Source organism: Mustela lutreola, chromosome 9, assembly GCF_030435805.1.
Source record: "Mustela lutreola isolate mMusLut2 chromosome 9, mMusLut2.pri, whole genome shotgun sequence".
NCBI lineage: Eukaryota > Metazoa > Chordata > Mammalia > Carnivora > Mustelidae > Mustela > Mustela lutreola.
In genome coordinates, this window is record NC_081298.1 from 65409698 (window position 1) to 65436292 (window position 26595).

The 26595-nt window shown below is 39.9% G+C and overlaps 1 protein-coding gene across 6 annotated transcripts in view; it reads left to right on the top strand.

Annotated features, from left to right (window-relative positions):
• The first annotated feature begins 507 nt into the window (after nucleotides 1-507).
• The window catches only part of REV1 (REV1 DNA directed polymerase), a 97357-nt gene continuing 71269 nt past the window's right edge, over nucleotides 508-26595 (top strand). For 3 of the 6 annotated variants that reach the window (XM_059134527.1, XM_059134529.1, XM_059134530.1), the window contains exon 1: nucleotides 761-967. Coding sequence is in view for 1 of the 6 variants with exons in the window: in XM_059134530.1 (XP_058990513.1) it covers nucleotides 943-967 (25 nt within the window). In the remaining 5 variants the exon portion in view is untranslated. Of the gene's footprint in view, nucleotides 599-758; nucleotides 968-26595 lie in introns of those variants that run through there. The other 3 variants (XR_009344797.1, XM_059134534.1, XM_059134528.1) reach the window with 2 other exon arrangements.

Sequence of the window (26595 nt, forward strand, 5' to 3'; positions counted from 1 at the left end):
GGAAGAAACTCAAAGGACGAGAAATGGAGTTTGTGTCCCTGCGGGAGCTGGCGATGAATCGCTCACACCCGCTGGCTCAGTGTTCATTCTCGCTAACCTACGTGGACCACGATTCTCGGTTGCTCCCTCGCATAGAAAAGTGTCAGTTCCTGTGTGTCCCTTTCTCCGCTAGATGTCACTGTAAATCAATTGCTTGTGGACGGGGACCCGTGTGTTTCCCGTTATCTTCAGACAGCACCAGGGTTTAAAGCATGGTCGGTCCCCACACTGGTCTCCTCCCAGAGTGGGGAGTCCATCGGGGGACGGGGGCAGCGCGCCGTCGGCAGAGGCAACCGACGCGCCGCGACCCAAGCAAGAGGCGCGCAGCCTGCGGAGTTGCAGGGCAAGCTGCGCGATGCGGAAGGCGGGCCAGCGCAGCACTTCTCTCCGCCCCAGCGAGCGAGACGGTCACGTGCCGCGGAGGCGCTGCCCTCTGCAGGCGGTGGCGGGAGGGCGGGGCGGGGCGGGGCTGGCACCAGCGGAGCTCCGAGGCGCCGCGCCCGCGGTGCGGGGGTCGCCCGGGGCAGGGTGCAGACCCGGCAAGTACGCCGCGCGGGGGGTGAGTGCGAGTCGGGGCGGGGACAGGGGCTCGCCAGGCGTGAGCGCGGGGCAGGTCGACGCAGGCGGGGAGGGGGAGAAGGAGGAGCCAGGGAGCGCGCCGGCCGTGGAGGGGGAGGGGCGGGGCGGAGCTGCGGCGCGCGCGCCCGCCAGAGAAGGGGAGGGGCGGGAGCCGCCGCTTAACGCGCGCAGGGCCGGCCGCCGTGAGCGTGGGGCGAGCGTGGGCCGCGGCGCGGCAGTGTGACTCCCTCCCGCGACCCTCCTTCGGGCCCCGGGCGAGGGCACTGTGCGGCGGCCGGAGCGGCGCCGGAGCCCGCGAGGCTGAGCAGGCGGTCGTGCCCGGGCATGGTGGTCCGGGGCAACGCGGAAGGTGAGCGACCCCCGGGCCGGCGGCGGGGTGGGGGAGGGGTGGGACCGGACACGCGTCGCCCGGAGGCGCCGCAGACCGGCCCGGCGGCGGCCCGAGCGCGGACGGCCTGAGGCGGGGCTGGGGAGGGTGCGCCGGCCCGGGCACCGCAGGCCGTCCTCTCGCGGCCTGGGCGGCCCGCGGCGTCCCCGAGCGCGGCAGCTGCCGGGTTATGTAACGCGTGACCTCCCCTTCCCCCACCGCCATGGCGCGGCCGGCCGGGCGCAGCCGACCCTGCCGCCGGCCCACGACCACCCCGCGCGGGAGACTCGTACGGCGGTCCTTCCCTCGGTGCTCTCTGGGTCTAGCCGGCAGACGCCACCCCCGGCCCCGCTCACACCGCGCGGCAAACTCCTTCCTCCTGCGTCGGCGCCTGGGCCGGCCATTCAGCCCCGCGCCATTCATTCATGCGCGCGTTCGGTCGTAGGTTCGTGAAGCATCGCAGGATGTCGGTCAGGGCCGGGCGCGGGTGCTCTCCGCCCGGCTTCCCGCCGCGCCATCCTTCCCCCCCACTCGTGACCCCTACATCAGACGCCCCTCCCCCGCACTGGGGTCCCCAAATCGATGTTGGACTAGCTGAAGACAGTTTTTATTCACTTAGTTTTCCTTGTTACCTGTTCCCTTAATATCCAGGGCATCTTTTCCCAACTGTCCTTATAAGTGTCCTTTTCACACTTCCACTCACTCTTAAAATGATTAAGCCCCTGAGTAGACCGAAAGGGGCCTTTCCTTGTGTATTTCACTGCACTTACTACCTAAATCCAGTCTGTGAGGAAATGAAATCCGTTAATCTAACACCTTTATTGAGTCCCCCTTGTTTAAAACAAAATAATTGCAGATGGTATAAGTTTACTGTTTGTCTTTCAGGCCTTCGCAGGTCATGTATAGAGTGTGAATAGCTTCATTTAGGTGAAAATAATGTAGGCTAGCACATCCCATAAAAGCACCTGTAACTAACTTTTAAGGACTTTAGTGTAACAGTTCTTAATTCTGTGTGTCTGGGCTGTCTGACCTCTCTGCTTTAGTCTTCAGGAGTTAGCTGCTGCTGCTTTAGGGTTGGTCACACCATTACGTTGGTTCTTGCTGTGGAGTACACAGTAATCCAGCCTTTGGGGGAACCTGCTTCCCAAACTTCCCATCTTTGCTTTCTCACATATCCTTGTCTTAGCCAGTGCCAGTGCTGCTAGCAAGTGGTTCCCCTCCCATGTTTCCTAGGCTGGATTCTTGAGAGGTTCATCTAAAGTCCCTCTTCGATGAATTTTTCTCTGGTTTAGGAGGATCTCATTCAATTCTTAGGATATTTGTCACTCAGATTCGACACGTGTCTTGAAGATTATCTTTTTGTGCATATCATCTTTTTCTTTATCCGTCCATACCCAACTCATCTTTTGTCATAAAACTTTACTTCTATTTTATGGTGAACAATGCATAGTTAAGATTTTTTTTCCTAAAAAGGTAAGAATCACTCTTAGGATTAATATTTATGATATTTCAAGTGGAAAATAATTTTTCAAAATAATGTGTTTGAGTCATTAGGATTACTCCTTTTTCCCCCACTCCAACTGCAAAACTCAGTTCTACGCAAAAGAAAGAAATCCTGTCTTCACCAGCAACAAGCCAGTCATTAATAATAAGTTGGGAAGACTACATGTATTTGATCTTAATTTGACAGTTGCTGTACTGGAAAGATAAAAACTTTAGAGTTAGATGTAAATTTAAATTCTGGCTTATTAGCTGTGTGACCTTGAACAGTTTAAGTTACTAATATTTGATTTTATCCTCGGGTGTAGAATGAAGATATTATTTCCTCCTTTGGATAGTTAATGAGTAAATAAGTCTTTGAATGTAAGGCATCTCTTGAGTACCTGGTACACAGAGATGTTCAGTAAATACATACATATTCCCCCTGGTATACTTTTTATTTTTTTTATTACAATTCACAGTCTAGAATGAGCCAGGATATGCTGGAAACAAAGTATGAGAAGAGAGCTGATCAGAAGACAGACTGATTACTCCTTTTCTCCAGGTTAATGAACGAGCTCTGAGCTAAATAGTAGTAAAGCTCTTTACTTTCTGTTTCTTAAGAATGTATGCATGTGTGTGGCGTATTATACATTATAGGATATTGAGCAGAATACTTACAAATGAAGCAAATAGGTTTTTGTTTGTTTGTTTGTTTGTTTTTGAGAGAGAGAGTGTGTGTATGAGTGGGGCCTGGGTAGGGGTGCAGAGAGGGAGGGAGACCGTCTTAAGTAGGCTCCACTAGGAGTTTGAGCTCACAAACCTGAGATCATGACATGACTGAAATCAAGAGTTGGACACTTAACCAACTGAGTCACCCAGGTGCCCCTGAAGAAAATCTGTTTTAATCTTTTTTCTCCTATATATAGTACCAACCGAAGCATTAACTTAGATATTAAAAAAGGATTTGAGTTTTTTTCAAAGTCAAGTCAGGAAGGGGGGATGAAGATGAAGGGAAGAAGCATACTTTTAAAAGTCTTTTTTTAGAGACTGTTGGGTCGCATGTTCCTTTAGTGCCTCTTCTACTTACAAACAGTACATAAATCCTAGTCTGAGTTATAGTCGGAACAGTGCCTCCCTGCTATCCCTTTTTCTCTTGCTTTTCTTTCTGACTGATCCCCACATAAGAATCAGAGCAATCTTTTTATTTTTTAAATTTATTTGAGAGAGAGAGAGAGACAGAGCGGGCATGGGGGGGGCGCGGTGGAGCAGAGAGAAGGAGAGGGACAGGCAGACTCCTGGACCTGACACGGGGCTCCATTCCAGAACCCTGCGATCATGACCTTAGCCAGAAGTCAGACGCTTAACTGACTGAGCCACCCAGGCGCCCCCAGAGAGAGCTTTTTAAAGACGTTAGTCAGGCTGTCATTCTTGTGCTCAAAAGCCTCTGAAAGCTTCCTGTTACCCTTAATATTGAATCAGAACTCCCTACCACAGCCCCTTGGGGCATGACATGATTTGGCAGCTGCCAGTCCTAATTGGACTTCTTACCATGTGACTCTTTGTCACCCTGCCCCAGTCCCCTGGTCATTTTGCCATTTCTCGAACTAATTAAGCTGTTCTTAGCTTAGGGGTATTAAACTTGCTATTCTTTTAGTTGGGCCACCCCTTCCTCCTGGTGGTTATCTTGCCTTTACATCTTTACATCAAATGTCATCACCTCAGCAAGACCTTCCTGGATTTTTAAAATAGAAGCCAGTCCCTCCCTCAGCCACTTTTGATGCTGTCATTTTGTTTTACTATTATTTTTTTAAAATATTTTTTTTTAAAAGATTTTATTTATTTATTTGACAGACAGAGATCACAAGTAGGCAGAGAGGCTGGCAGAAAGAGAGGGGTAGGCAGGCTCCCTGCCCAGCAGAGAGCCCGATGCAGGGCTCTATCCCAGGACCCTGGGATCATGACCTAAGCCGAAGGTAGAGCCTTCAACCCACTGAGCCACTCTGGTGCCCAATGCTGTCATTTTAATTTTTGTTTGTAGCACTTATTGCTAGGTGAAGATACACTGTTCACTTACTGATAAATTTTCCCCACATACTTGTTTGCTCCAAGGCCTCTCTTCCACTTGAAGGCAGGGGCCTTGTCTAACTTGTTCTCACAGCTCTATCCCCAGTGCTTAGAATTCTACCTGGCAGGTGCTCAACAAAACTTGTTAAATGAATAATTGGTATACCTAATTTAAATATTGTTCTGGAATCAGACAGCCTGGGTCAGAATGATGTCTCCTACTATTTACTGATTCTTTAGGCTTGGGCAACTTAATATCTTTTGATGCCTCAGTTTGCTCATCTGTGAGATAAGGACCATATGTATGTTTTAGGATTACGATGAGTAATAATTGAGTTAATATATGTAAAGTGCTTAGAACAGGGTAATTTTTCTTTATTTTTATTTTTTTAAAGATTTTTGTTTATTTATTTGACAGAAACAAAGAGATCACAAGTAGGCAGAGAGGCAGGCAGAGAGAGAGGGGGAAGCAGGCTCCCCACTGAGCAGAGAGCCCGATGCGGGGCTCGATCCCAGGACCCTTGGGATCACGACCTGAGCCAAAGGCAGAGGCTTTAACCCACTGAGCCACCCAGGCGCCCCAGAACAGGGTAATTTTATAGTCTCTAGAAACAGTATTTGGAATTAACTTGGAAATTGATTTAGGATTTTGTGTTTTTGCATGAGACAAAGGTATAATCATTGAATTTTGTGTTTATTGTGGTGTTATTTTTGGCTACCAAAAATGTTTATGGAACTCATACTTAAATACATTTTGTGGATGCCTAGAATGGATTAAAAAGTAAGCAATTGAGGATGGAGACTAGTATTGGTCTAATGTGGAATTCAGCCTTTTCATTCTCAGATCTGTGGAAGATGGAGAGATTATCTTAGCAGCTACCCACCAGAGTAGCTTTTACGTATTTCCTTTTGAAGTTGTGCTGGAGATAGGACCGTGGAGATAAAAGGACTTGCTGGAGGCTGAAGACAGAAAATCCTTGAAGATCCAGTTGAAGGGTGAATCCTGTAGTATTTGGGAAAGGAGAAGTGTTTTATCATCTTTTATGTTCAGTTTCTGCTGTTTTTCGTTATGGTTCCCCCACCCCCACCCATTGTGTTTGGTTCTTAATGAGAACTTAGAGTGACCCAACTATATTTCATATATATATTTTTTAAAGATTTGTTTATTTTGAGAGTGCACACACTTAGGGCAGAGGGAGAGAGAGAATCCCAAGCCAACTCCACACCAAGTGTGGAGACCAGCCAACCAGAGGCTTAATCATGACCCTGAGATCACCATCCTGAGATCATGACCTGAGCCAAAACCAAGAGTCAGACACCCAATCAACTGTACCACCGAGGTGGCTCTACATCATATTTTTTTTTCCTTCTGTTCATCTTTTCATAATGTGATTTTATTTTTTCTTTCGTACTTTCCAGAAATAGAGAAGAAAGAATGGGGACAAATAATAGCTTTGTAATAATAGATACTTTCAGCTAATGCAACTTGAATTGTTAGAAACTAAGATTTTCCATGTAGTAACTGCACTGGCTTGATACCAGTTATTTTTACTTAGTCTGCATATCTTTAGTAAAATGCCTCTTCTTAGGCATATGTTTTTTTTTCTTAGTTTCAACTTTAACCAGGAGGATCCTATCTGTGGGCCTTAAACTTAGGGAAAATCAAAATATTGCTTCTCTGTGTAACATTTGTTCCAAAATTTAATAACAATTGCTAAGTTACTAAACATTTACTGTGTGTCAGGCTCTTTGGTAAGAGCAGTGTTTCATTTAATATTCATAACCACTCTGAGGTAGACACGGTTATAAAAATACAGACTCAGATAATGTTCCTTGGGGCCTATCACACAGGTAAGAAAGGAGCCAGGATTTTCATCTACTCCTACCTCATTTCATAACCTGGGGTCATAACTGCTATGCTTTGAGGCACATTAAAACAAGGTTTCTGTTTGGAAACTTGCTATTATGTTTTATTGTGTTATTTGTGTGTGGTGTTCCTCAGACTACAAGTAATTTCATTATTTGTGGTTAAGTTTTCTTTGGATTTAACTATTACACATAAATGAGTATATATTCTATAAGTGAAAAATGTTTTAATAGGTTGATGATAGGCAAAATCATTTTTTTTTCCTCATTACATCGTTACTGAAATAAGTCAAAGCATGTGTGCCATGGAAGGTCAGCTTGTAAATAGTTTGAAAAAGTTTTACGTTAAAGATGTGATGCATCAGATTTAAGAAAATACGGATATCTTTAAATTTGCTTAAGGCTAAAATTTCAGGTAGCAAGTAAGCAAAAATTAGTGATGTGTTTCTCCTGATTATGGAACAAATCTTTAATTCTTTATGTTTAGTAAGTAAGGAGGGTATTATCCAGTCAAATTAAAATATGCTTTCTCGTGTAGCCAGGTAGCTGTTTATGCATACAGGTTAGTTTGAGTAATTTTTTTTAAAGATTTTTTTAATTTTAGAAACAGTGTGAGCATGCAAGCAGGGGGAGGGGCAGAGAGAAAGGAACTTAATGGGGACTCCCTGCTGAGTGCAGAGCCCCAAGCAGGACTCCATCTCAGGGACCATGAGATCACCACCTGAGCTGAAACCAAGAGTCAGACACTTAACTGACTGAGCCACTCAGACACCCCTAGTTTGAGTAATTTTTTCAAGGCTTTATGGTTGAATTAAAGATTAGTTAAGGATGGGCAAAAAAGTTGGTTGTGATGTGAATGATTTTTTTTTTTTTTAAAGATTTTATTTATTTATTTGACAGAGAGAGAGAGATCACAAACAGGCACAGAGGCAGACAGAGAGGAGGAAGCAGGCTCCCCGCTGAGCAGAAAGCCGGACGTGGAGCTCTATCCCAGGACCCTAGGATCATGACCCGAGCCGAAAGCAGAGGCTTAACCCACTGAGCCACCCAGGCGCCCTTTTTTTTTTTTTTTTTTTTTTTTTTAAAGATTTTATTTACTTACTTGACACACAGAGATCACAAGTAGGCAGGGAGGCAGGCAGAGAGAGAGGAAGGGAAGCAGGCTCCCTGTGGAACAGAGAGCCCGATGCCAGGCTCGATCCCAGAACCCTGGGATTATGACCTGAACTGAAGGCAGAGGCCTTAACCCACTGAGCCACCCAGGCACCCCATGATGTGAAAGATTTTTACTTGAATCCAGTGTCTGAGTAACCAAAATGTTGCTTAGTGGCTTCAGTCATTCCTGAGCATAACCAAGGTGAAAATGAGCTTTTTGGAGATTGAGTTAGAAAGTAATAGCTGAACCTTACGTTTTTCTGAAGTCCATAATGTCTATACTTGAGATTACTAAGAATGAACTTAATATATTTTAATTACTTAGGCATTAGTCTTAATTATGATTTAGATTCCTTTCCCTTTTAAATGTTTTTCATCAGAGTTCTGAATTATATCTTAAAATAAGTTCTGTTAGTTTAAGCAGTTCTTTGAAAAATTAAATTGGACGATCCTGAATTAAAAAAACTTTTAAGTTTTTTCTTTAATATTTTTGAGAGAATAACCAAAAATGTCTTTTACTTTTTGTAATGGTTTATGCCTTAAAAAGTACTTCACTTTGCTCTTTTTTTCCACTCAGTTCCTATAAGAGAGAGGTCAGGCAGTGTATCTTGTTAAATGTATAGCTGCAGTATGATTCTGGCACTAGTTACTCAGATTTAGGGCACCTGGGTGGCTCAGATGGTTAAGTGTCTGCCTTTGCCTCAGGTCATGATCTCTGGATCCTGGGATTGAGCCCTGTGTCTGGGCTCCCAGCTCAGCAGGGAGTCTTCTTTTCCCTCTCCCTCTGCCTTTCCCCCTGCTCATGCGTGCGCGCGCTCTCTCTCTCTTTCTGTCTCGGGTGAATAAATAAAATCTTTAAAGGAAAAAAACTACCTAAAGTTAGGGCAGACATCATCACAGGTTAAGGGCACAGTCCACAAGATTCTTTTCACTTTAAGGTACTCGTTGCAAACTCCAGGGTTTCGGGGCCACCTGTATTTCTGACCAACTGGCTACAAATTTGGGAGTTCCCACTACTCCCTCAGATTTGATAATTCGCTAAAGTGACTCACAGCTCAGGAAATACTTGCACTCACCATACTTGGAATTATAGTTTTATTATAAAGTATACAAATCAGGGCAAGCCAAATGGAGATATACCTAGAGAGAGGTCTGGAAGGGTCCCATGTATAAAGCTTCCATGTCCCAGGACACGTTATCCTGCCACATTGATATGTAATTACCACCAGGGAAACTCATCTAGGCCTTGGTGTCCAGAGTTTTTATTGGAGTTTTATTACATAGGCATGATTAATTGAATTATTGGGCACATGGTGAATCAGTCTGCAGCACCCCTTTCTTCCATGAGGTCAGACTGATCTCATGTGGCCCAAAGCCCCAACCCTCTGATCACTTGAATGGCTTTTCTTTTCTTTCTCTTCCTTCCTTCCTTCCTTCCTTTCTTCTTTTTTTCTTTTTTACTTTCAGATTTATTTATTTGAGAGAGGGAGAGAGAATCTGAAGCAGGCTCAGTGCTGAGCAGAGCTGAATTCGAGGCTGGACCTCACAACCACAGTATCATGACCTGAGCCAAAACCAAGAGTTGGATGCTTAACCCACTGAACCAGCTGGGCACCCCTCACTTAACTGGCCTATCAAGTGTGGTTAGCCCCATCCTGAAACTAGGGGCCCACTGAGAGTTCTATATTAATATAAAAAGATGTCCTAGGGGCCCACCAAGGATAACAAAGATTATTCCTACTAGTGTAAAATTCCTAGGATTTAGAGTCTCCATCCCAGGAATCAGGGACAAAGGCTATTCAGATTTTGTATTGTACAACAATAGCTAAAAAGGTGTGAACAGACATTTGCCCAATTTGTGTCGGTTGAAACTAAAACAGGTATGTTTCCTGAGCTCAGTTGTAGTAGACTGAGTTCCCAATTCATCAGTCAGTAGTAGACTGCTGATCTTCATTACTAAAGATTGTAACAGGTTGCATTTGAATATATGTATGTAGAAAGATTGCCTTCTGTTTGAAATTGTAACGTTTTATCGATACAGTTGTGTTTAAAACCTTGGGTGGATGTTCATTTATATACATAAATTGTGTTGTAGGTTAAGTTTATAAACTACATATTTTTCAGTATTTTCAAAATTAAATAAATTTGGCCATCAGAGTTTTGTTTTTGGTATATTTGAATTTGTAGTTTTAGACTTGGGTTATTACTAGTGTTAAGTGAGAGGAAACGTAAATCTGAGGTGTGATTTTGCTAGTGAGGATTGTTGATAATATATGGATTGATTGTTAGTGTTATAAAGTATTTTTAGTAACTTAGTTGCCATTTTGAGTTTCAGCTCTGAGTTATAGCTGTTCAGGTTTATAGTGTTGAAGGTTGATAATGTTCTTTTGCATATTATGCCCCAGTAGAAAATCTTACTTCTCATTGTTTCATTTGAAGGTTATATTACATTCTCTTGGGCTCACTGAATGTTTCTTAAAAATAGAGTTTATTAGCTAAATAAACTGTTTCATTGAGTAAGATTCCTAGTGTTTTTTGAGGAATGCAGTATCTCCTATTTGGAATGTCACTTCATCTTAAAAATTAGTGGGTTTTGTTGTTGTTGTTTTCCAAGATTTTATTTATTTATTTGAGAGAGTGGGAGAGAAAGCTTGAGAAGGGGGAGAGTTGGAGAAGCAGGCTCCTCGCTGAGCTGGGAGCCTGTTGTTGGGGCCCTATCCTGGGACTCTGGGATCATGACTAGACACAGGAGGCAGAACTTCTTCCTGTCTGTGTGCCGGCTTCCCCATCCTCCAGTATTCACATATACACGTTTACTCTTCCATTCCTAACTTTTACAAGGTAAGGTTCAAACTCCTTAGTATGATATTCAGAACCTTCTGTTACATTTCTTCAACTACCTTACAAGTTATCACTACCTCTGTCCATGTGTCAGTCCAGAATGTTGCCTTAATTATTTTTTTTCTTTTGTTTTTGCTCAGGAATTTCCTTCCTGAAATCCCCTCTTACCCTCTTCTGCCCTTTAAAATCCTACACATTGGGGCGCCTGGGTGGCTCAGTGGGTTCAGCTGCTGCGTTTGGCTCAGGTCATGATCTCAGGGTCCTGGGATCGGGTCCCGCATCGGGCTCTCTGCATAGCTGGGAGCCTGTTTCCTCCTCTCTCTGCCTGCCTCTCTGCCTACTTGTGATCTCTCTCTGTCAAATAAATAAATAAAAAATATCTTTAAAAAAAAATAAAATCCTACACATTGTTCTCAGTGCATATCTGGTGTAGACAGCAGAGGCACTAACAAAAAAGAATAAATGCACAGAGAAAACAGCAACAAATCTCATGTTGGAGAAGAGATCCAAGAGGGCTTCACTGAAGAGGTAGATATGCACTACAGGTTTGTAGATTAGGCTCAGGAAGCAGAACCCCTCCTTGTCTGTGTGCAGCCATCATCATCCTACGGCATTTACATATATACATTTACTCTTCTTTTCCTAACTTTTACAAAGTAAGGTTAAAACTCCTTAGTATGATACTCAGAACATAGATCAGACCTGGAATTTGGGGAGAGGCAGTGCAAGGCACAGGATGGGAGAGATGGAGAGATCTTGTTACCTGTAATCTAATCAAAACCTTGATTTTGTAAGTTGCATTTACTCCTGATACTGTGAAATCCTTTCTATTTAGTGTACACTATAGCAGCTTTTCTTCTTGGTATACTTGGTCTCATCTGAACTTATCCTGTACTTGTCTCTGCAGTTACCACTCAAGATACACTGCAGGCAAAAATCAGTGGCTCTCCCACATGAGCATTACCTGGGAACTTTTTAGAAATGGAGATTCCTGGCCCCACTCCAGACCTACCAAATGAGAAACTTTGGAGTTGGGAATTCAGTAGTCTTTGTTAATTGGGCCTCCAAAATATTCTGGTGCATGCTCAAATATGACAGCAACTGAAGATATAATCCCCTTTCTTTGATTTTACCTTCTTTTTTCTCTAGATATGTCCTGTCCTTGTTTTACTAAACTTATGTGGCCTTCGGAATCCTTGATTTGCTGCAACCTTGAACTTTCCAGTGGATAATTATTTGGCTTCCTGTGAGAATATACCACTTCTTAGTGAAGATCACTGGCTTTTTATTCCTTCTTCTAGACTCATTTTTTAACCATGTCATGTGCAGAAGAACATTCTTTTGTTTTACTTTGTACCTTGAGCCCTGCTTTTGGACATGCTGACTTTGTGATGTATGTGGGACATCCTAGTGGAGATGTTTGAGAAGCATTGGGCCACATGGTTTGGAGTTCAGAAAGTCAGGAAAATTGAGAGAAGGTGTTTAGAAACCAGTTAATTTCGTTACACCCTGGAGAGCCAGAGAAGGTGGTTCTTTGTACTTTATTAAAATAGCAGTCTTCATTTCTTTCTTTTTCCTTCTATGGAAATCTGTAATTATAGGGAAGAAAATTATTAGTAGTTCTTTTAGAATGCCTCTTTCAACTTGTATTCAAATGACTGATTTTGTGAAATCAGTCATCTTTCTGTATTTTTTTTATAACAAAGAGAATAAGAGAGAAAATTCTTTGTTATATTGAATTGTTTGGGATAGAAACTTTCTTTTTAATGAGATCAGTCTCAAACTGGGACATTACAAATATTTGTTGTGCATTTTCAGTTTTAATATATCCAAATATTTTTCTTACACATCATGTTTTTGTCTTTATTTGTATGTAGTTTAAATGCTGACTCTAAATCATGATTTTAAAAAGCTGAAATATATTTATTAGGAAACAGGCTAAACTGCTGTAACAGGCTAAGCTTTTGTTTTTTTAAACGATTTTCTTTATTTGACAAAGAGATCACACAAGTAGGCAGAGAGGTAGGCAGAGAGAGAGGGGGAAGCAGGCTCCCAGCTGAGCAGAGAGCCCCCTGATGCAGGGCTCTATCCCGGGACCCTGAGATCATGACCTGTGCCAAAGGCAGAAGCTTAACCCTCTGAGCCACCGAGGTACCCCTGTAACAGGCTGAGCTTTTGAACACAATGATGCAAACAATATTGAAGTTTTTCTCTCTCCTGTAATAGTAGGTGGGCAGTCCATAGTAGGTGAGGGAGGCAGGGTTTTTTTGTTCTTTTTTTTTTTTTTAAAGGTTATTTGTGGTCTCATTTTCCTTGTGTTTGCTTAGCCATCCCCTGTGGTATTGTTCTCATTTTCAGGTTAAAGCCAAGTTACCTCGTAGCTGCATACCATAAAAAGAAATAAATACTTTCCTTCAAGAAGATGGCACAGATTTTTTTCTCCCCATTTGTTACTCTGCTCCTATCACTGGCCAGAACTGATTCACATGGCCATGCCTGATTTTGAAGAAGACTAGGAAATGTAGTCTCTAGTTGGTAACTCTGCTTCCCACTTAGGGGGTAGGAGAGGTGTTCTATTATTAAAGAAAGGGAGAATGAATACTGGAGGATAGTTGTCATTCTGCCACTCCAGAGTTTGGGAGTTCCAAGACCACTCTTATTTCTGATACCAAGTGCAAGTTTGGGGATTCCCCAACCACCCTTAGGTTCAATAATTCACTAGAAGGACTCAGAACTCTTGAAAAAACTATTGTACTCATGGTTATGATTTATTCAGTGAAAGGTAGAAATTTAAAACAGCCAAGGGAAAAGGCACTGGGGTACACAGGTGGAACTTGCAGTCCTCTTCTTACTGGAGTCTAGGACAGCACTAACTTCTGGCAGTGAGTGACAATACACACAAAGTGTTGCCAGCCAGGGGAACTGACCCAAACCTTAATGTCCAGAGTTTTTATTGGAGTTTGGTCATACAGATATGGTTGGCTGCCCACATGTCTAACCTTTAGTCTCTGGTCTCTCAGGAGATTGATGATGCATGACCCAGAGCTTCCACCATAAATCACATTGTTAGACTGTTTGGAGTGGCTCATAGTCCCTAGGTAAAGAAAGACATTTATCAAGCAGGGCATTCCTGGGGCTCAGAGATCACCTCCCAGGAACCAAGGGCAAAGGCTCGACCTTTTTGAGTAAGGTTAATTCTTTACTAGATAGCGACTTCTCTGAACAGGCACAGCTCATTTTCTGGAAGTATAGACAGAGTTGCATAATATATATGCTTTCATTCCAAAGCTTTTTTTCTTAAGTGAATAGATGTATAGAATCATATGCATTCATTACATTATACATACAATGTATACATACATTACAAACTGCAAGAGACTAGACTTTGTCATGTTCTACTCTATCCACAAACTAAGGAACTGGGATCTGACTGCTTGTGACTTGCTTAAGGTCAGAGAACCAGTTAACAAAGTTGATAGTGTATCTGGATCTCTACTTAAGAGTATGGACTACTTATAGTTAGAGTCTAGATGGAACCAACCTTATTTGTAGGAGCTATTTTCTTTCTTTGTCCCTGCATATACATACCATCTATAATCTGGGAGCTACTGTACCTGACCCAGACAGATGCTGAATTTAAAGCTTCTATGTTGTTGCATTGTATTAGACTGGTTCAATTCAAAATAAGTTTTCTTACTTTTCAGAAGTTTATTATATTGATAACATTGTTTTTCCACCAAAGATTGCAAACAGTTTATTACAAGTGAAGTGTGATTTTGCACCACCAACCAGCAGTGCAGCCTTATTGAAAGCCTTTAGTCTTTCTATCCTAGGAGGAAACTGTGTGCAAAAAGACTGTAGGTAGGTATTTGGCCTACCTACTCCACAGATTGTTGTGAACATAAATTGTAAAGATCTCTTTCAAACTGAGTACTGGAAATGTAAAATATTACTAATGATATGTTTAAATTTGAAGAATTTAAATTTAAATATTAAAAATTTAATACTGAGAGGAAGGAAATATCAGTTAAGAGGTGAATTTTTTTTTTTAAGTTTTTATTTATTTATTTGACAGACAGAGAGATCACAAGTAGGCAGAGAGGCAGGCAGAGAGAGAGAGAGAGAAAGAGAAACAGTCTCCCTGCTGAGCAGACAGCCCAATGCGGGGCTCGATCCCAGGACCCTGAGACCATGACCTGAGCCGAAGGCAGAGGCTTAACCCACTGAGCCACTGAGGCACCCCAAGAGGTGAATTCTTTAAAGATTTTATTTATTTGAAGAGAGTGCACAAGTGCGAGTGGGAGAGGGAGCAGAAGGAGAAGCAGGCTCCCTGCCATTTTGGGTGCGACCACGAGATGATGACCTGAGCTAAAGGCAGATGCTTAACTGCTTGAGATACCCAGGTGCCCCAAGAGGTGAATTTTTTTTTTCTAAGATTTTATTTATTTATTTGACAGAGAGTGAGATCACAAGTAGGCAGAGAGGCAGGCAGAGAGAGAGGAGGAAGCAGGCTCCCCGCTGAGCAGAGAGCCTGATGTGGGGCTCTATCCCAGGACCCTGAGATCATGACTTGAGCCGAAGGCAGAGGCTTAACCCACTGAGCCACCCAGGTGCCCCAAGAGGTGAAATTTTTTAAAGATGGTGAGAATATGGTAATTTTCTCCCATTTTCTATTTCCTGTATTTCTCAGTTTTCTGCAGTAAACATGTAATTCTTTTAGAAATAGAGCAGGAGAACTTTTTTAAAAGGGACACTTAGTGAGACCAAATACCAGCAACATGACAAAGCAGTGTATATACACAAGTCACGAATAGAGTGGATAATAGGAAACTTCTCAAGAAAAGAAAGATCAGACTCCCTTCTAGATAAGGTTTATGTACCCAAGTCTATCATCTGTTCTTTAGACAGTGCTGTGTATGTTATAGCCACTTTTATTTGGGTGGTTTAGAGTTCTTTAATTTCTGTTTATTTGGTGTTGATCAAGAAGGTCTCTTCTATAGTACGGGGATTGTTTCATTGCAGCAGGAAACAACTGGTCATAGGAAAATGTCTCTGTATACTGAAGGTGAAATAGCCAGCTTGCGAAGTTTTTTTGAGAGGGTCCTGTTAAGTTAGGAATAATACCTGGTTGAAATATTTTGACGTTTTATTTTTAAGTATTTTTAGAGGTATCTTAAATACATACAATATTATCCTTAGGATGTAAACTGTCTGTTTGATTTTGAATCTCTAAAAGTGACTATGTGATAAAGTCTAGAGTAACTAGTTATGATTCTTGGAGATAGTTACAAGGGCTTAATGTCCACCACCTGGGTGCTGATTTTTGTTTTTAATAGATTGAGAAGAATCTTCAAAGTCAAAACCTGATAGGGTGTGCGATATGCTAGAAGATTTCTCCTTCCCTGGGTTCTGAAATTCAAGAATCTGTGCCCTTGTAATTTCAGCAGTCTGAGAACTGTGGACAGTTATGGTCTCTGTGGTTGAATCAGACCCAAACCTCAAAACAGCTGTATTTTTCTATTTAAATGTTACATAAAAAGCTGCTTATCTGGTATTAAAGCCTTTACCATTTAAGGACAAGTAAGAGCTGTCGAAGCAGGCATTGTCAAGTTGTGTTAGTGACTGTGCTAGCACTTCACTTACATAGTCACTTGTAAGGGCAGTACTTGGTCTTAGTAAATTAGTTTTTCAGATGGCGTCCCACTGCCTTCTCCAAGAAAAATAATTCTATATACTGCTATACAGATTTCTTGGAGAAGTAGCCTCTTGCCAGTGTTGTACTCCAGATGAACATCACAGTTACCCTCTTCCCTGTGGCTTGCCTCTGTGATTCCAGCTGCTTATGGAATGTTTCCAGTGTCAGAATCCATTTTTTTCTTTGCTTATTTTAAAAAATTATATTTTTTTAATTTTTTTTAAAGGTTTCATTTATTTATTTGACACAGAGAGGGAGAGAGAGATGGATCATAAGTAGGCAGAGAGGCAGGCAGAGCGGGGAGTGGGAAACAGGCTCCCTGTTGAGCAGAGAGCCTGATGGAGAGCTCGCTCGATCCCAGGACCCTGAGATCATACCTGAGCCGAAGGCAGATGCCCAACCCACTGAACCACCCAGGCGCCCTTGAAAAAAATTTTAAAAAGATTTTACTTACTTGAGATCGAGAGAGCACAAGTGGAGGGGGAGGGGCAGAAGGAGAGGGAGAAGCAGCCACTGTGGCAGGCTCAATCTCAGGACCCTGGGATCCAGACCTGAGCTGAAGGCAGATGCTTAACCAGCTGAGCCACCCAGGTGCCCCTGACCTCAGATATTTTAAAACTTACAAAGCCATATTGTTAAAATTGAAGTGGGTTTAGAGAGTGGAATTTTACCTGCTTGCTGTTTTACCCCAAATTCTGTTTCCTCCTTGCCACATTCATCCCATATATCCAGTTCATGGCTCTACAGGGATTTTACTGAGCACCAATCAGTCAAACTTTGTTTTATAGGTGAAGAGATGTGAGGCTCAGTGCTCTTGGACTCATACCAAGTCATATAGCTAGGCAGTGGTAGAACTGGGATTAAAGATCTTGTGTTAGTAAATCTATTGCTCTTTCCATTATGTTGTACACTGTGGATAGCACATTTAAAATAATAATGTTGTGTACTTTATAATCTTCAAAGGGTTTCTACACATGTGGTCTCATTTGATTTTCAGTCTGTGACTTGGTAGGGTAGATTAGTATAATAGCAGCTGATGTTTATTGAAGGCATAACCTAAAAGCTAGGGATAAGGATACTTTTGCATACATGAATCATTATCTATTTTTTAACTAGTTTTTAAAAACCTTAGTTATTTATTGACTTCCATGTTGATGCTGGATAAGAAGTCCATAGGTTATTTTAAGTTGTGTATTACAGTTTTAGAAACATTTATCACTTTAGTCAAGGTCATCAAGCACTGTGGGGCTAGATAGCAACCCAGTCTGCAAGACTTTCATCTGGAAGACAGTTTTTATTTACAAGTTTGATAATTGGATGGCTTGTTGATAAAGGTCATTCTTTTCTTAGTGAGCAGGGGTAGACAAGAGGACATGTTGTAAGTCAGAAGGTTGCTTGAAACAGAGAAGATGAGAGGGTTTGTGTTATTTTTGAGTTATTTGTGTCAAGTTGTGGTATCTTGATGTATTGCTCTCCTCCATTCTAGGGTAAGTCCTATTTGAGAAGCGAATCAGTCATCTGGAGTGAAGAATTCTTGCCATGAATATGACTTGAGAGGATAGGTGCCTCTCTTTTGAAGCTCCTTACTGGTTAGCAGAAACATAAGCTCTGATTTCTGGCGTACCACTTTACGGAATAGGTTTTTACATTATCTGTTCTAATTTCACAATATAAAGGAAGCACTGTAGTCTGTAGAACCCCCTAAATGACTTACACTTAATTCCACCTGTTATGTGGTTCTCGTTAGCATCAGAAGTGTGTATCATTGACTAATCTTGTCTGCATACCATTTTGGGGGTAGGGAGGTATCCTATTTTCTGTCTGTTAAACAGCACAGAATGTGTGAATTTTGTGGCTCATCCAGCAGATCATGCGATTCTTGATCTTGGGGTTGTGAGTTTAAGCCCACATTGGGTGAATAGATTACTTTAAAATCTTAAAAAATAATAAAACGGGAAAAAAGTAGATAAGATTAAATATGCAGGGTACAGTTTAAAATGTAAATGTACCAGAGTATACTTTACTGAGACATTCCTATTCCTACTTTATTTCTTACATGTAAGTAAGTACATTGTTCATTTTCTTTATTTAACAAGAATTTATTGACTTTCGGGGCGCCTGGGTGGCTCAGTGGGTTAAAGCCTCTGCTTTTGGCTCAGGTCATGATCTCAGGGTCCTGGGATAGAGCCCCACATCAGGCTCTCTGCTCAGCGGGGAGCCTGCTTCCTCCTCTGTCTCTGCCTACTTCTCTGCCTACTTGTAATCTCTGTCAAATAAATAAATAAAATCTTTAAAAAAAGAAGAAGGAAAAAAATAAAGAATCGTTTTAAAAAAAAGAATTTATTGACTTTCTATCATATGTAAGATTAGTGGCTATTTTATATATATATAATATGTTCTTGATGTTTTCATTCTATAATGTTTTGAGCATGAGAAAGGAGAGATGTTAGGGTCTAACTGAAATAAGTGAAGTATCACTAGTGTTTGATGCTGTGTACATATGAACAGAAGTCTGATAAGCCTCCTTATTACTTGCTTCCTGACACCTGGATCTCTTTTATTGACCTTATGGTTTAGGTTGTCAAGTAGCTTTGCTGCATGCCAGCTTGGTCAGCTACTGCTCTTTGCTAGCATCATAGATGGGGGTCATGTAGTTTTCTTTGTGTCCAGATTTTGTTTTTTATCTTCCTGCTCTTTCTGCCTAAAATCTTACCCTTAAGTTTATTTGTAAGGCTAGTTAGTATTTCCGTAATTGGTACTCATTTCTTTTTAGATTGTAAAATTTTAGAACTCATACCAAAGTGTCTATAATTTCATTTATCTCAGTATTGCCTGGTAAATTATGGTGCTTTATACACAGTAATATTCCATTAGCTTTGATCTCTAGGTAGTGCAGTTTGGTGTCCCCTATATGCATTTCTGAATTATTTCTTAGATGCCATAATTACCTGTGCTATGAGAAGTATTCTACAGCTGTCTACTAATTTATCTAGCATCTACTGTCTGACAAAAAAGAGGTTATATAACTGATGACATACAACAGTGACAGGGCTGATAAATTGTCACTCCCAATATTTAGTAAACACCAGATTTGCAATGAGGTTTTTACCTCAATCCACTGTCATAGGCCATGTTAGTCTATACATAGGTTATTTAAATGAATTTGATAGTACAAGTTGCCTTAAATCTTCTGGAATAACTAAAGGAGATCTGCATAAATAAATACAGACATCAGCACTGTTATGTAATCAAATTTCTAAAATTTGTTGCTGAAGTATATGGTTATAGTGTTAATTTTTATATTTGATTTCTGTAAATAGGTCTTTAGTGTGTCTGAGAGTACAAAAGGGAACTGTGAAAGAATTTTAATCTAAAGTGGAATAAGAAGATAGGAAATGGAGAATCATAGGCATATGCCCTCAGAAAAATGATTTTAAAAATTGGGCTGAATGCCTGTAAATGCCTGATGTACAGAAGATGGAGATTCTCTCCTGACCAATGAGTATCTGCCAAGAATCTCTCCCTGTCCTCAAGCCAGTGAACTTAACTGCTTGGACTTCCCCCCCCTTTGCAGCCCTTGCCTGTAAATACAGTCCACCCCAAACCCTCACCAGACATATTTGTAGCTTGGTACAGCATGCATTTCCTGAACTGAAATTCTTCTGTTCTCAAATAAATTCAGTTTCTGGTAATAGGAGCTTTATTCAGTTTTCCTCTTTATTTAGATTGACATCTAGTAGTCATCTACCCAAATCTCTTACAATAAAAGACCCAGACAATAAAATAATTCAGACCTAGGGAGATGGAGATGTAGATCAGAGATCAGTGAAGTGGCAGAGTCTGGACTAGAAATAATTCCTCTTACCTTTACTCTTTATTCATTATCTCTTGATTCACTAGTGCTATATATTATGTTATAAGCAATAACAGATTGGCTGTCCTTACTGTACTTTTATTCCATCAGTATTTAACATTGATTAAACCAGATATTTATTGCTTTCTTTGCTGCATTTTTTCCCTGTATTTTTGACCTTCCAAGATCATTCTTCTTCTACCTGAGGGATATATTTTAGGATTTCTTTAGTGCAAGTTTGCTGGTGGCATTATGTTCTGTTTTTATTTGCCCCAAATACCTTTATTTCATCTTTCTTGTCTGAATTTTTCTCTGGGTATTGAATTCTAAATAAGTTAATTATTTATTTCAGCACTATTGTCTTCTGGGGCTATTGTTTCTGTTGAAAAGACAGCTGTTGTTTAATTGGTGTTCCTTTGAATATTTTGAATGGAATCTCTGTTTTCGCCACCCATTGCAGCCCCTTATTTCCTTGAACATAGTAAGCATCGTACAATTTTTAAAAAAATTTTATTTATCTGACAGAGATCACAAGTAGGCAGAGAGACAGGCAGAGAGAGAGGGGGAAGCAGGCTCCCTGCTGAGCAGAGAGCCCGATGTGGGGCTCAATCCCAAAACCCTGGGATCATGACCTGAGCCGAAGGCAGAGGCTTTAACCCATTGAGCCACCCAGGCGCTCCAGCATAGTACCATTTTTAATCTGGGTTAAAATCAGTATCTGGAGTCTATGTAGGTCTGTTTATTTTGTTTCTGTTGGTTTTCACTTGTGATCTTACTACTTTGTGTGCCTGGTTATTTTAATTTCTGTGCTAGACTTTGTATTTTCAAAATGGTTTGCAAAAACATGGGAAGATTAGGATATTGTAATCCTCCACAGAGAATTTACACTGCTTCTGCCAGATGCTTTGGAGCACTGAGCAGTCCAGGGTCATCTTTTTTTTTTTTTAATTATAATTCCAATATAATTCATATACAATGTTATATTAGTTTCCGGTGTATAATATAGTAATTCAACAATTCCGTATATCACTCAGCACTCAACATGATAAGTATACTCTTTAATCCCCTTTACCTATTTCACCCATCCCCTACCCATCTCCTCTCTAGTAACCAACACTTCGTTATCACAGCTGTTTTTTAGCTTGTCTCTTTCTCTTTGTTTAGTTTCTTAAATTCCACATGTGAGTGAAATCATATGGTACTTGTCTTTATCTGACCAGCTTATTTCACTTGGCATTATACTCTAGAGATCCACCCATGTTGTTGCAAATGGCAAGATTTTAATATTTTTTATGGCTGAATAATATTCCATTGTATATATGTATATATACACACATCACCTCTTCTTTATATGTTAATTTACTGGTGGACACTTGGACTGCTTCCATAATTTGGCTATTGTAAATAATGCAGTAAACATAGTAAACATAAACATATATAGGGGTATATATATCTTTTTAAATAGTGTTCTCATATTCTTTGGGTAAATAGTAGTAGAGTTACTGGATCATGTAATGTATTTATAAAAATAATATTTATTTATTTAAATAATCATGTAATTTTTTGAGGAACTTGGCATACTGTTTTCCACAGTGGCTGTATCAGTTAGCATTCCCACCAGCAGTGCAAGAGGATTCCTTTTTCTCTGTATCCTCACCAACTCTCGCTGTTTCTTGTGTTTTTGATGTTAGCCATTCAGATACGTGTGAGATGATACCTCATTGTGGTTTTGATTTGCATTTCCCTGATGATGAGTGATGTTATTCATCTTTTCATGAGTCTCTTGGCCATCTGTATGTCTTAGTAGGATATCTGTGTCTTCTGCCCATTTTTAATTGGATTATTTGTTTTATTGGTATTGAGTTTTATAGGTTCTTTATATATTTTGGGTACTAGCCCTTTAATAGGATATGTCCTTTGCAGATATTTTCTCCCTTGTCTTTTAGTTTTGTTGATTGTTTCCTTCATTATGCAGAAGCTTTTATTTTGATGTAATCTCATTAATTTATTTTCACTTTTCTTTCCCTTGCCACAGGAAACATAGAAAAATGTTACTATGGCTGTGTCAGAGAAATTACTGCTTGTGCCCTGTTCCAGGATTTTTATGGTTTCAGGTCTCACATTTAGGATCTTAAAGCATTTTGAGTTTATTTTTGTATATGGTGTTAAGAAACTGATTCAGTTTCATTCTTTTGCATGTCGCTATTTTTCCCAACACAATTTGTTGGATTGTCTTTTTCCCATTGGGTATTCTTGCTTTCTCTGTCAAGGATTGATTGACCGCATATGTATGGGCTTGTTTCTAGGTGTGCTCTCTTGTTTCTTGATGTTTATGTCTATTTCTGTAGAAGTACCATACTGTTTTGATCACTACAGCTTTGTAGTGTATCTTGAAATCTGGAATTGTGATGCCTCCAGTTGTGTTTTTCTTTTTAAAAGATTGCTTTGGCTATTTAGGGTCTTCTGTGGGTTTTTTTTGTTTTTTTTTTTTTAAAGATTTTATTTATTTATTTGACAGAGATAAGTAGGCAGTGGCAGGCAGAGTGAGAGTAAGGGAAGCAGGCTCCCTGCTAAGCAGAGAGCCTGATATGTGGCTCGATTTCAGGACCCCGGGATCATGACCTGAGCCAAAGGCAGAGGCTTTAACCCACTGAGCCGCCCAGGCATCCCTTTTTTGTGGTCTATCCAGATTTTAGGGTTATTGGTTCTAGTTCTGTGAAATACGCTTTTGATATTTTAATAGGGATTGTATTAAATCTGTAGATTGCTATAGGTAATATGGACACTAACAATATTGCTTCTTCCATCCATGAGCAAGGTATATCCTTCCATTTGTGTTCATATTCAGTTTCTTTCATCCATGTTTTATAGTTTTTAGAGTACAGGTTTTTTCCCCTTCCTTGGTTAAGCTTATTCCTAGGTACTTTATTTTTTGGTGTAATTGTAAATGGGATTGTTTTATTCATAGCTCTTTCTGCTCCTTCATTATTAGTGTATAGAAATGCAACAAATTCCTGTGTATTGATTTTGTATTCTGCAACCTTAACAAATTCATTTATCAGTGAAGTCTTTAGGGTCTTCTACACATAGTATCATGTCATCCGTAAATGATGAAAGTTTGCTCGACTTCCAGTACTATGTTGATTAAAAGTTGTGAGAATGAATATCCTTGTCTTATTCCTGATCTTAGGGAAAAAGCACTCAGTTTTCACAATTGAGTATGATGTTAGTTGTGGGTTTTTCTTATATGACCTTCTTTGTGTTATGTTCTCTCAAAACTACTTTGTGGAGGGTTTTTTTCTTTTTTTGGTCATGGGTGGGTGTTTGTACTTTGTCAAATGTGTTTTCTGCATCTATTGAAATGATCATGTGATTATTTTCCCTTTTTTGGTTGATGTGAATATTGAACCACCCTTGCGTACCTAGGTAGATCCCACTTGATCATAATGATTTTTTTGTATTGTCTGATTCATCTTGCTAGTATTTTGTGGAGGATTTCTGTATCTGTGTTCATCAGAGATACTGGCCTTTTTGGGATACATTTTGCAATTGTTGAGGGACTTTTCCCTTTTATTGGTAGTGTTTGTATTTGGTTTTATATCTGGGTAATGCTGGCCTCAGAATGAATTTGGAATCTTTCCTTCCTCTTCAGGTTTTTGGGATAGTTTGAGAAGAATTGGTATCAGTGAGGGCATCTGGTTCTGGACTTTTGTTTGTTGGGAGTTTTTTGATTACTGATTCAATTTCATTGTTGTTAATGTCTCTGTTCAAATTTTTTGTTTTTTCCTCATTGAGTTTTGGGGAGTTAGTGTTTCTAGGAATTTACTTCTAGATTGTCCAGTTTGTTGGCATATAATTTTTCATAATATTCTCTTATAATCTGGGTTGCCTGGGTGGCTCAGTTGGTTTAAGTGGCTGCCTTTCATTTAGGTCATGATCCCAGGGTCCTGGGATAGAGCACTACTATGGGCTCTCTGCTTAGTGGTATGCTTGGTTCTCCACCACCACCACCACCCTGCCCTGCTCTCTTGCATGTGCTCTCTCTCTCAAATAAATAAAATCTAAAATATATATATATATTCTCTTATAATCCTTTTTATTTCTATGGTGTTATTGTTTCACCTCTTTTATTTCTGATTTTGTTGATTTGAATTCTACCCCCCCCCCCTTTTTTTTTAAATGCATCTGCCTAAGGGTTTATCAGTTCTGCTGAGTTTTTTCAAAGAAACAACTTCTGGTTTCTTGATCTGTTGTTTTTTTTAGTTTCTATTTTGTCTATATCTGCTCTAGTCATTGTTGCTCCCTTCTTTGTACTGGTTTTCGGTTTTGTTTTTTTCTTTTTCTACCTCCTTTATGTGTAAGGTTAGGTTCTTGATTGAGATTTTTCTTGCTTCTTGAGGTAGGCCTATATTGCTATAAACTTCCCTTTAGAACAGCTTTGGTGCATTCCAAAGATTTGGGGCCATTGTGTTTTCATTTTCATTTGTCTTTTTGTCTTTTTTGTTTTTTCCTTGATTTTTCGGTCAACTCCTTCATTGTTCAGAAGCATGTTATTTGTGTTCTTTAGTCTAGGATGACCTTAATTTAGTTTCAGAGATTGAAGTAGTACAAGGCAGGGTATGTTTTTGGCAAAATTTGGCCTACTTCCAGTTTACTTACTCCTAGGATCCTAATCCTAAGTTTTGAGATATATATGGTTGGAGAGCCCTTAAATTCCAGCTTTTATTCCCTTATTGTGTTTGTTCAAAAACATTGCCCAGTCTCTCAGCCACTCTTTTGTAATTGCCACATGTTCTCAGAGGAAGAAGCTGTCCCAATCTGGGAAGGAAGGGTTTTCTTTTTCATCATCTTCAGGTTTTCTTTTTCACCTTCTAAATCTTGGCACAGTGATTTTTTCATTATTTTCTAGGCCTTCTATGCCTTTTTTTTTTTTTTTTTTTGGTAATGTTTTGACTAGTTTTCCTCTTTCTCAGCAGGAAGGTTGATCCAAATACCTACTTTACTATTTGTTATGGGATTTTCTCAAAAGTAGAATTTGAATGTATAAAATGATTTTAAAAATAAATTTAAAAAAGAAAAAATAAATTAAAAAATAAATAAGAAAATAAAATGATTTAAAAATATTGTTTCTTTTCCCCCTTTTTCAGTCTTATTATTTGAATCCTCAATATGGGTTTGCTGTACTCGGTCAAAGTAGTAGAAATGAAGAAGTTACTAATTTCACTCTTATTCCCTTTCAGAGCTTAGACATTTGTCTGGAATAGCTTTATTACTTTGGACTAGAGGAAGAGCCTTTAGATTTTTAAAATTTATTATAACTTTGTTTCATAGTTTCCTACCTCATTAAATCACTGTTAATATTTCATATTGGCCCTTTGCAGTAGTTACCCAGTAGATCTTAAATGAATAAGGCTCTTAACTAATTGATTAGCCCACTGAATTAAACTTTGATAATATATTTTATTCTTTAACTTAATCTTCATTTAGCTGATTAATTGTTGCCTTTAATTTTTGTGAGTATGCATCCATAACATGTAGTGGCCAGAACTCCCAAAATGTTCACTTGTAAGGGCAGTTGTATAGATGCAGAGTTTATATGAACTCAAGAATTGTGTGTTAATACATTTCCCAGATTCCTTTAAGGTAAGGGGAGAAGTCTTGAGGGTCTAGACAAAGTGAGCCTCTTAAAATAGAAGTATTTAGTGTAGAACAAATATTGCAGTTCTGGGACTTAAAATTAACACATTGGGTAACCATGCCCCCCACCTTTGTCAGACTGAAAAGAACACCAGTTCTTCTCTCCACCAACATCCATGTCTGCTAATCTGGGTTAATCACCTGGCCTGTTTGCAGAGCTCTTTGCTCATGCCCCTTGTCTCTCTATCAGACTTAAGTTTTTAAGAGAATGTCTCTACATATCTTTTAGGCCCCTTTTAAGAGTAGACAATACAAATTCATAATATTAATGTCAGCAAGGGAAAACTGTAAATCACATAATGTATCAAATGTAGAAATAAATTGAAAGAATATACCTGCTGATGTGTGTGGCTAAAGTGTCATGTTTTAAGTTGTCATTCAGTAACAAATTCTTATAAACCATATCAAAGCTGATTTGACTTGGGTAATGTGCAAAATTTCTCTAGTAGCATATTAATTGATAGAGTTTTACATAGTAGAAAATAAATAGAGGACATGTTAATTTTGTGAAGGATAATGCAGTAGTGTCTCAAGATGTAGCTATATGACTAAAAGAATTTTATAAGGAAATTTCATTTAGTGCCTGCTTTGACTTCTGAACCATTTTATATCTTGCTAGCCACTAAGCCAGCTGACACTTGGTATAAGCCATTATTTGGTCATTTTGGTTGTTGAATGGGATAGTGGGTCAAGTGTAGCCTTAAGGAGAATGCCAGATTTGATAGTTTAAGTGATACTCCTTCTACTTTATCTCCCCTAGATGTGTTGTTTTAATCGACTTCTTTTAGAGGTTTTGCATAATAGATGAATTACACTGTGAGTACACTCTTATGTGTCTAGTATGTAATAGCAAAGACAGAGTTTAAGAGCCATATTAGAGGGCAATTCATGAAGGAAAATGTTTTCTTGGGTTCTGTTTTTTTTTTTTTTTTAAAGATTTTATTTATTTATCTGACA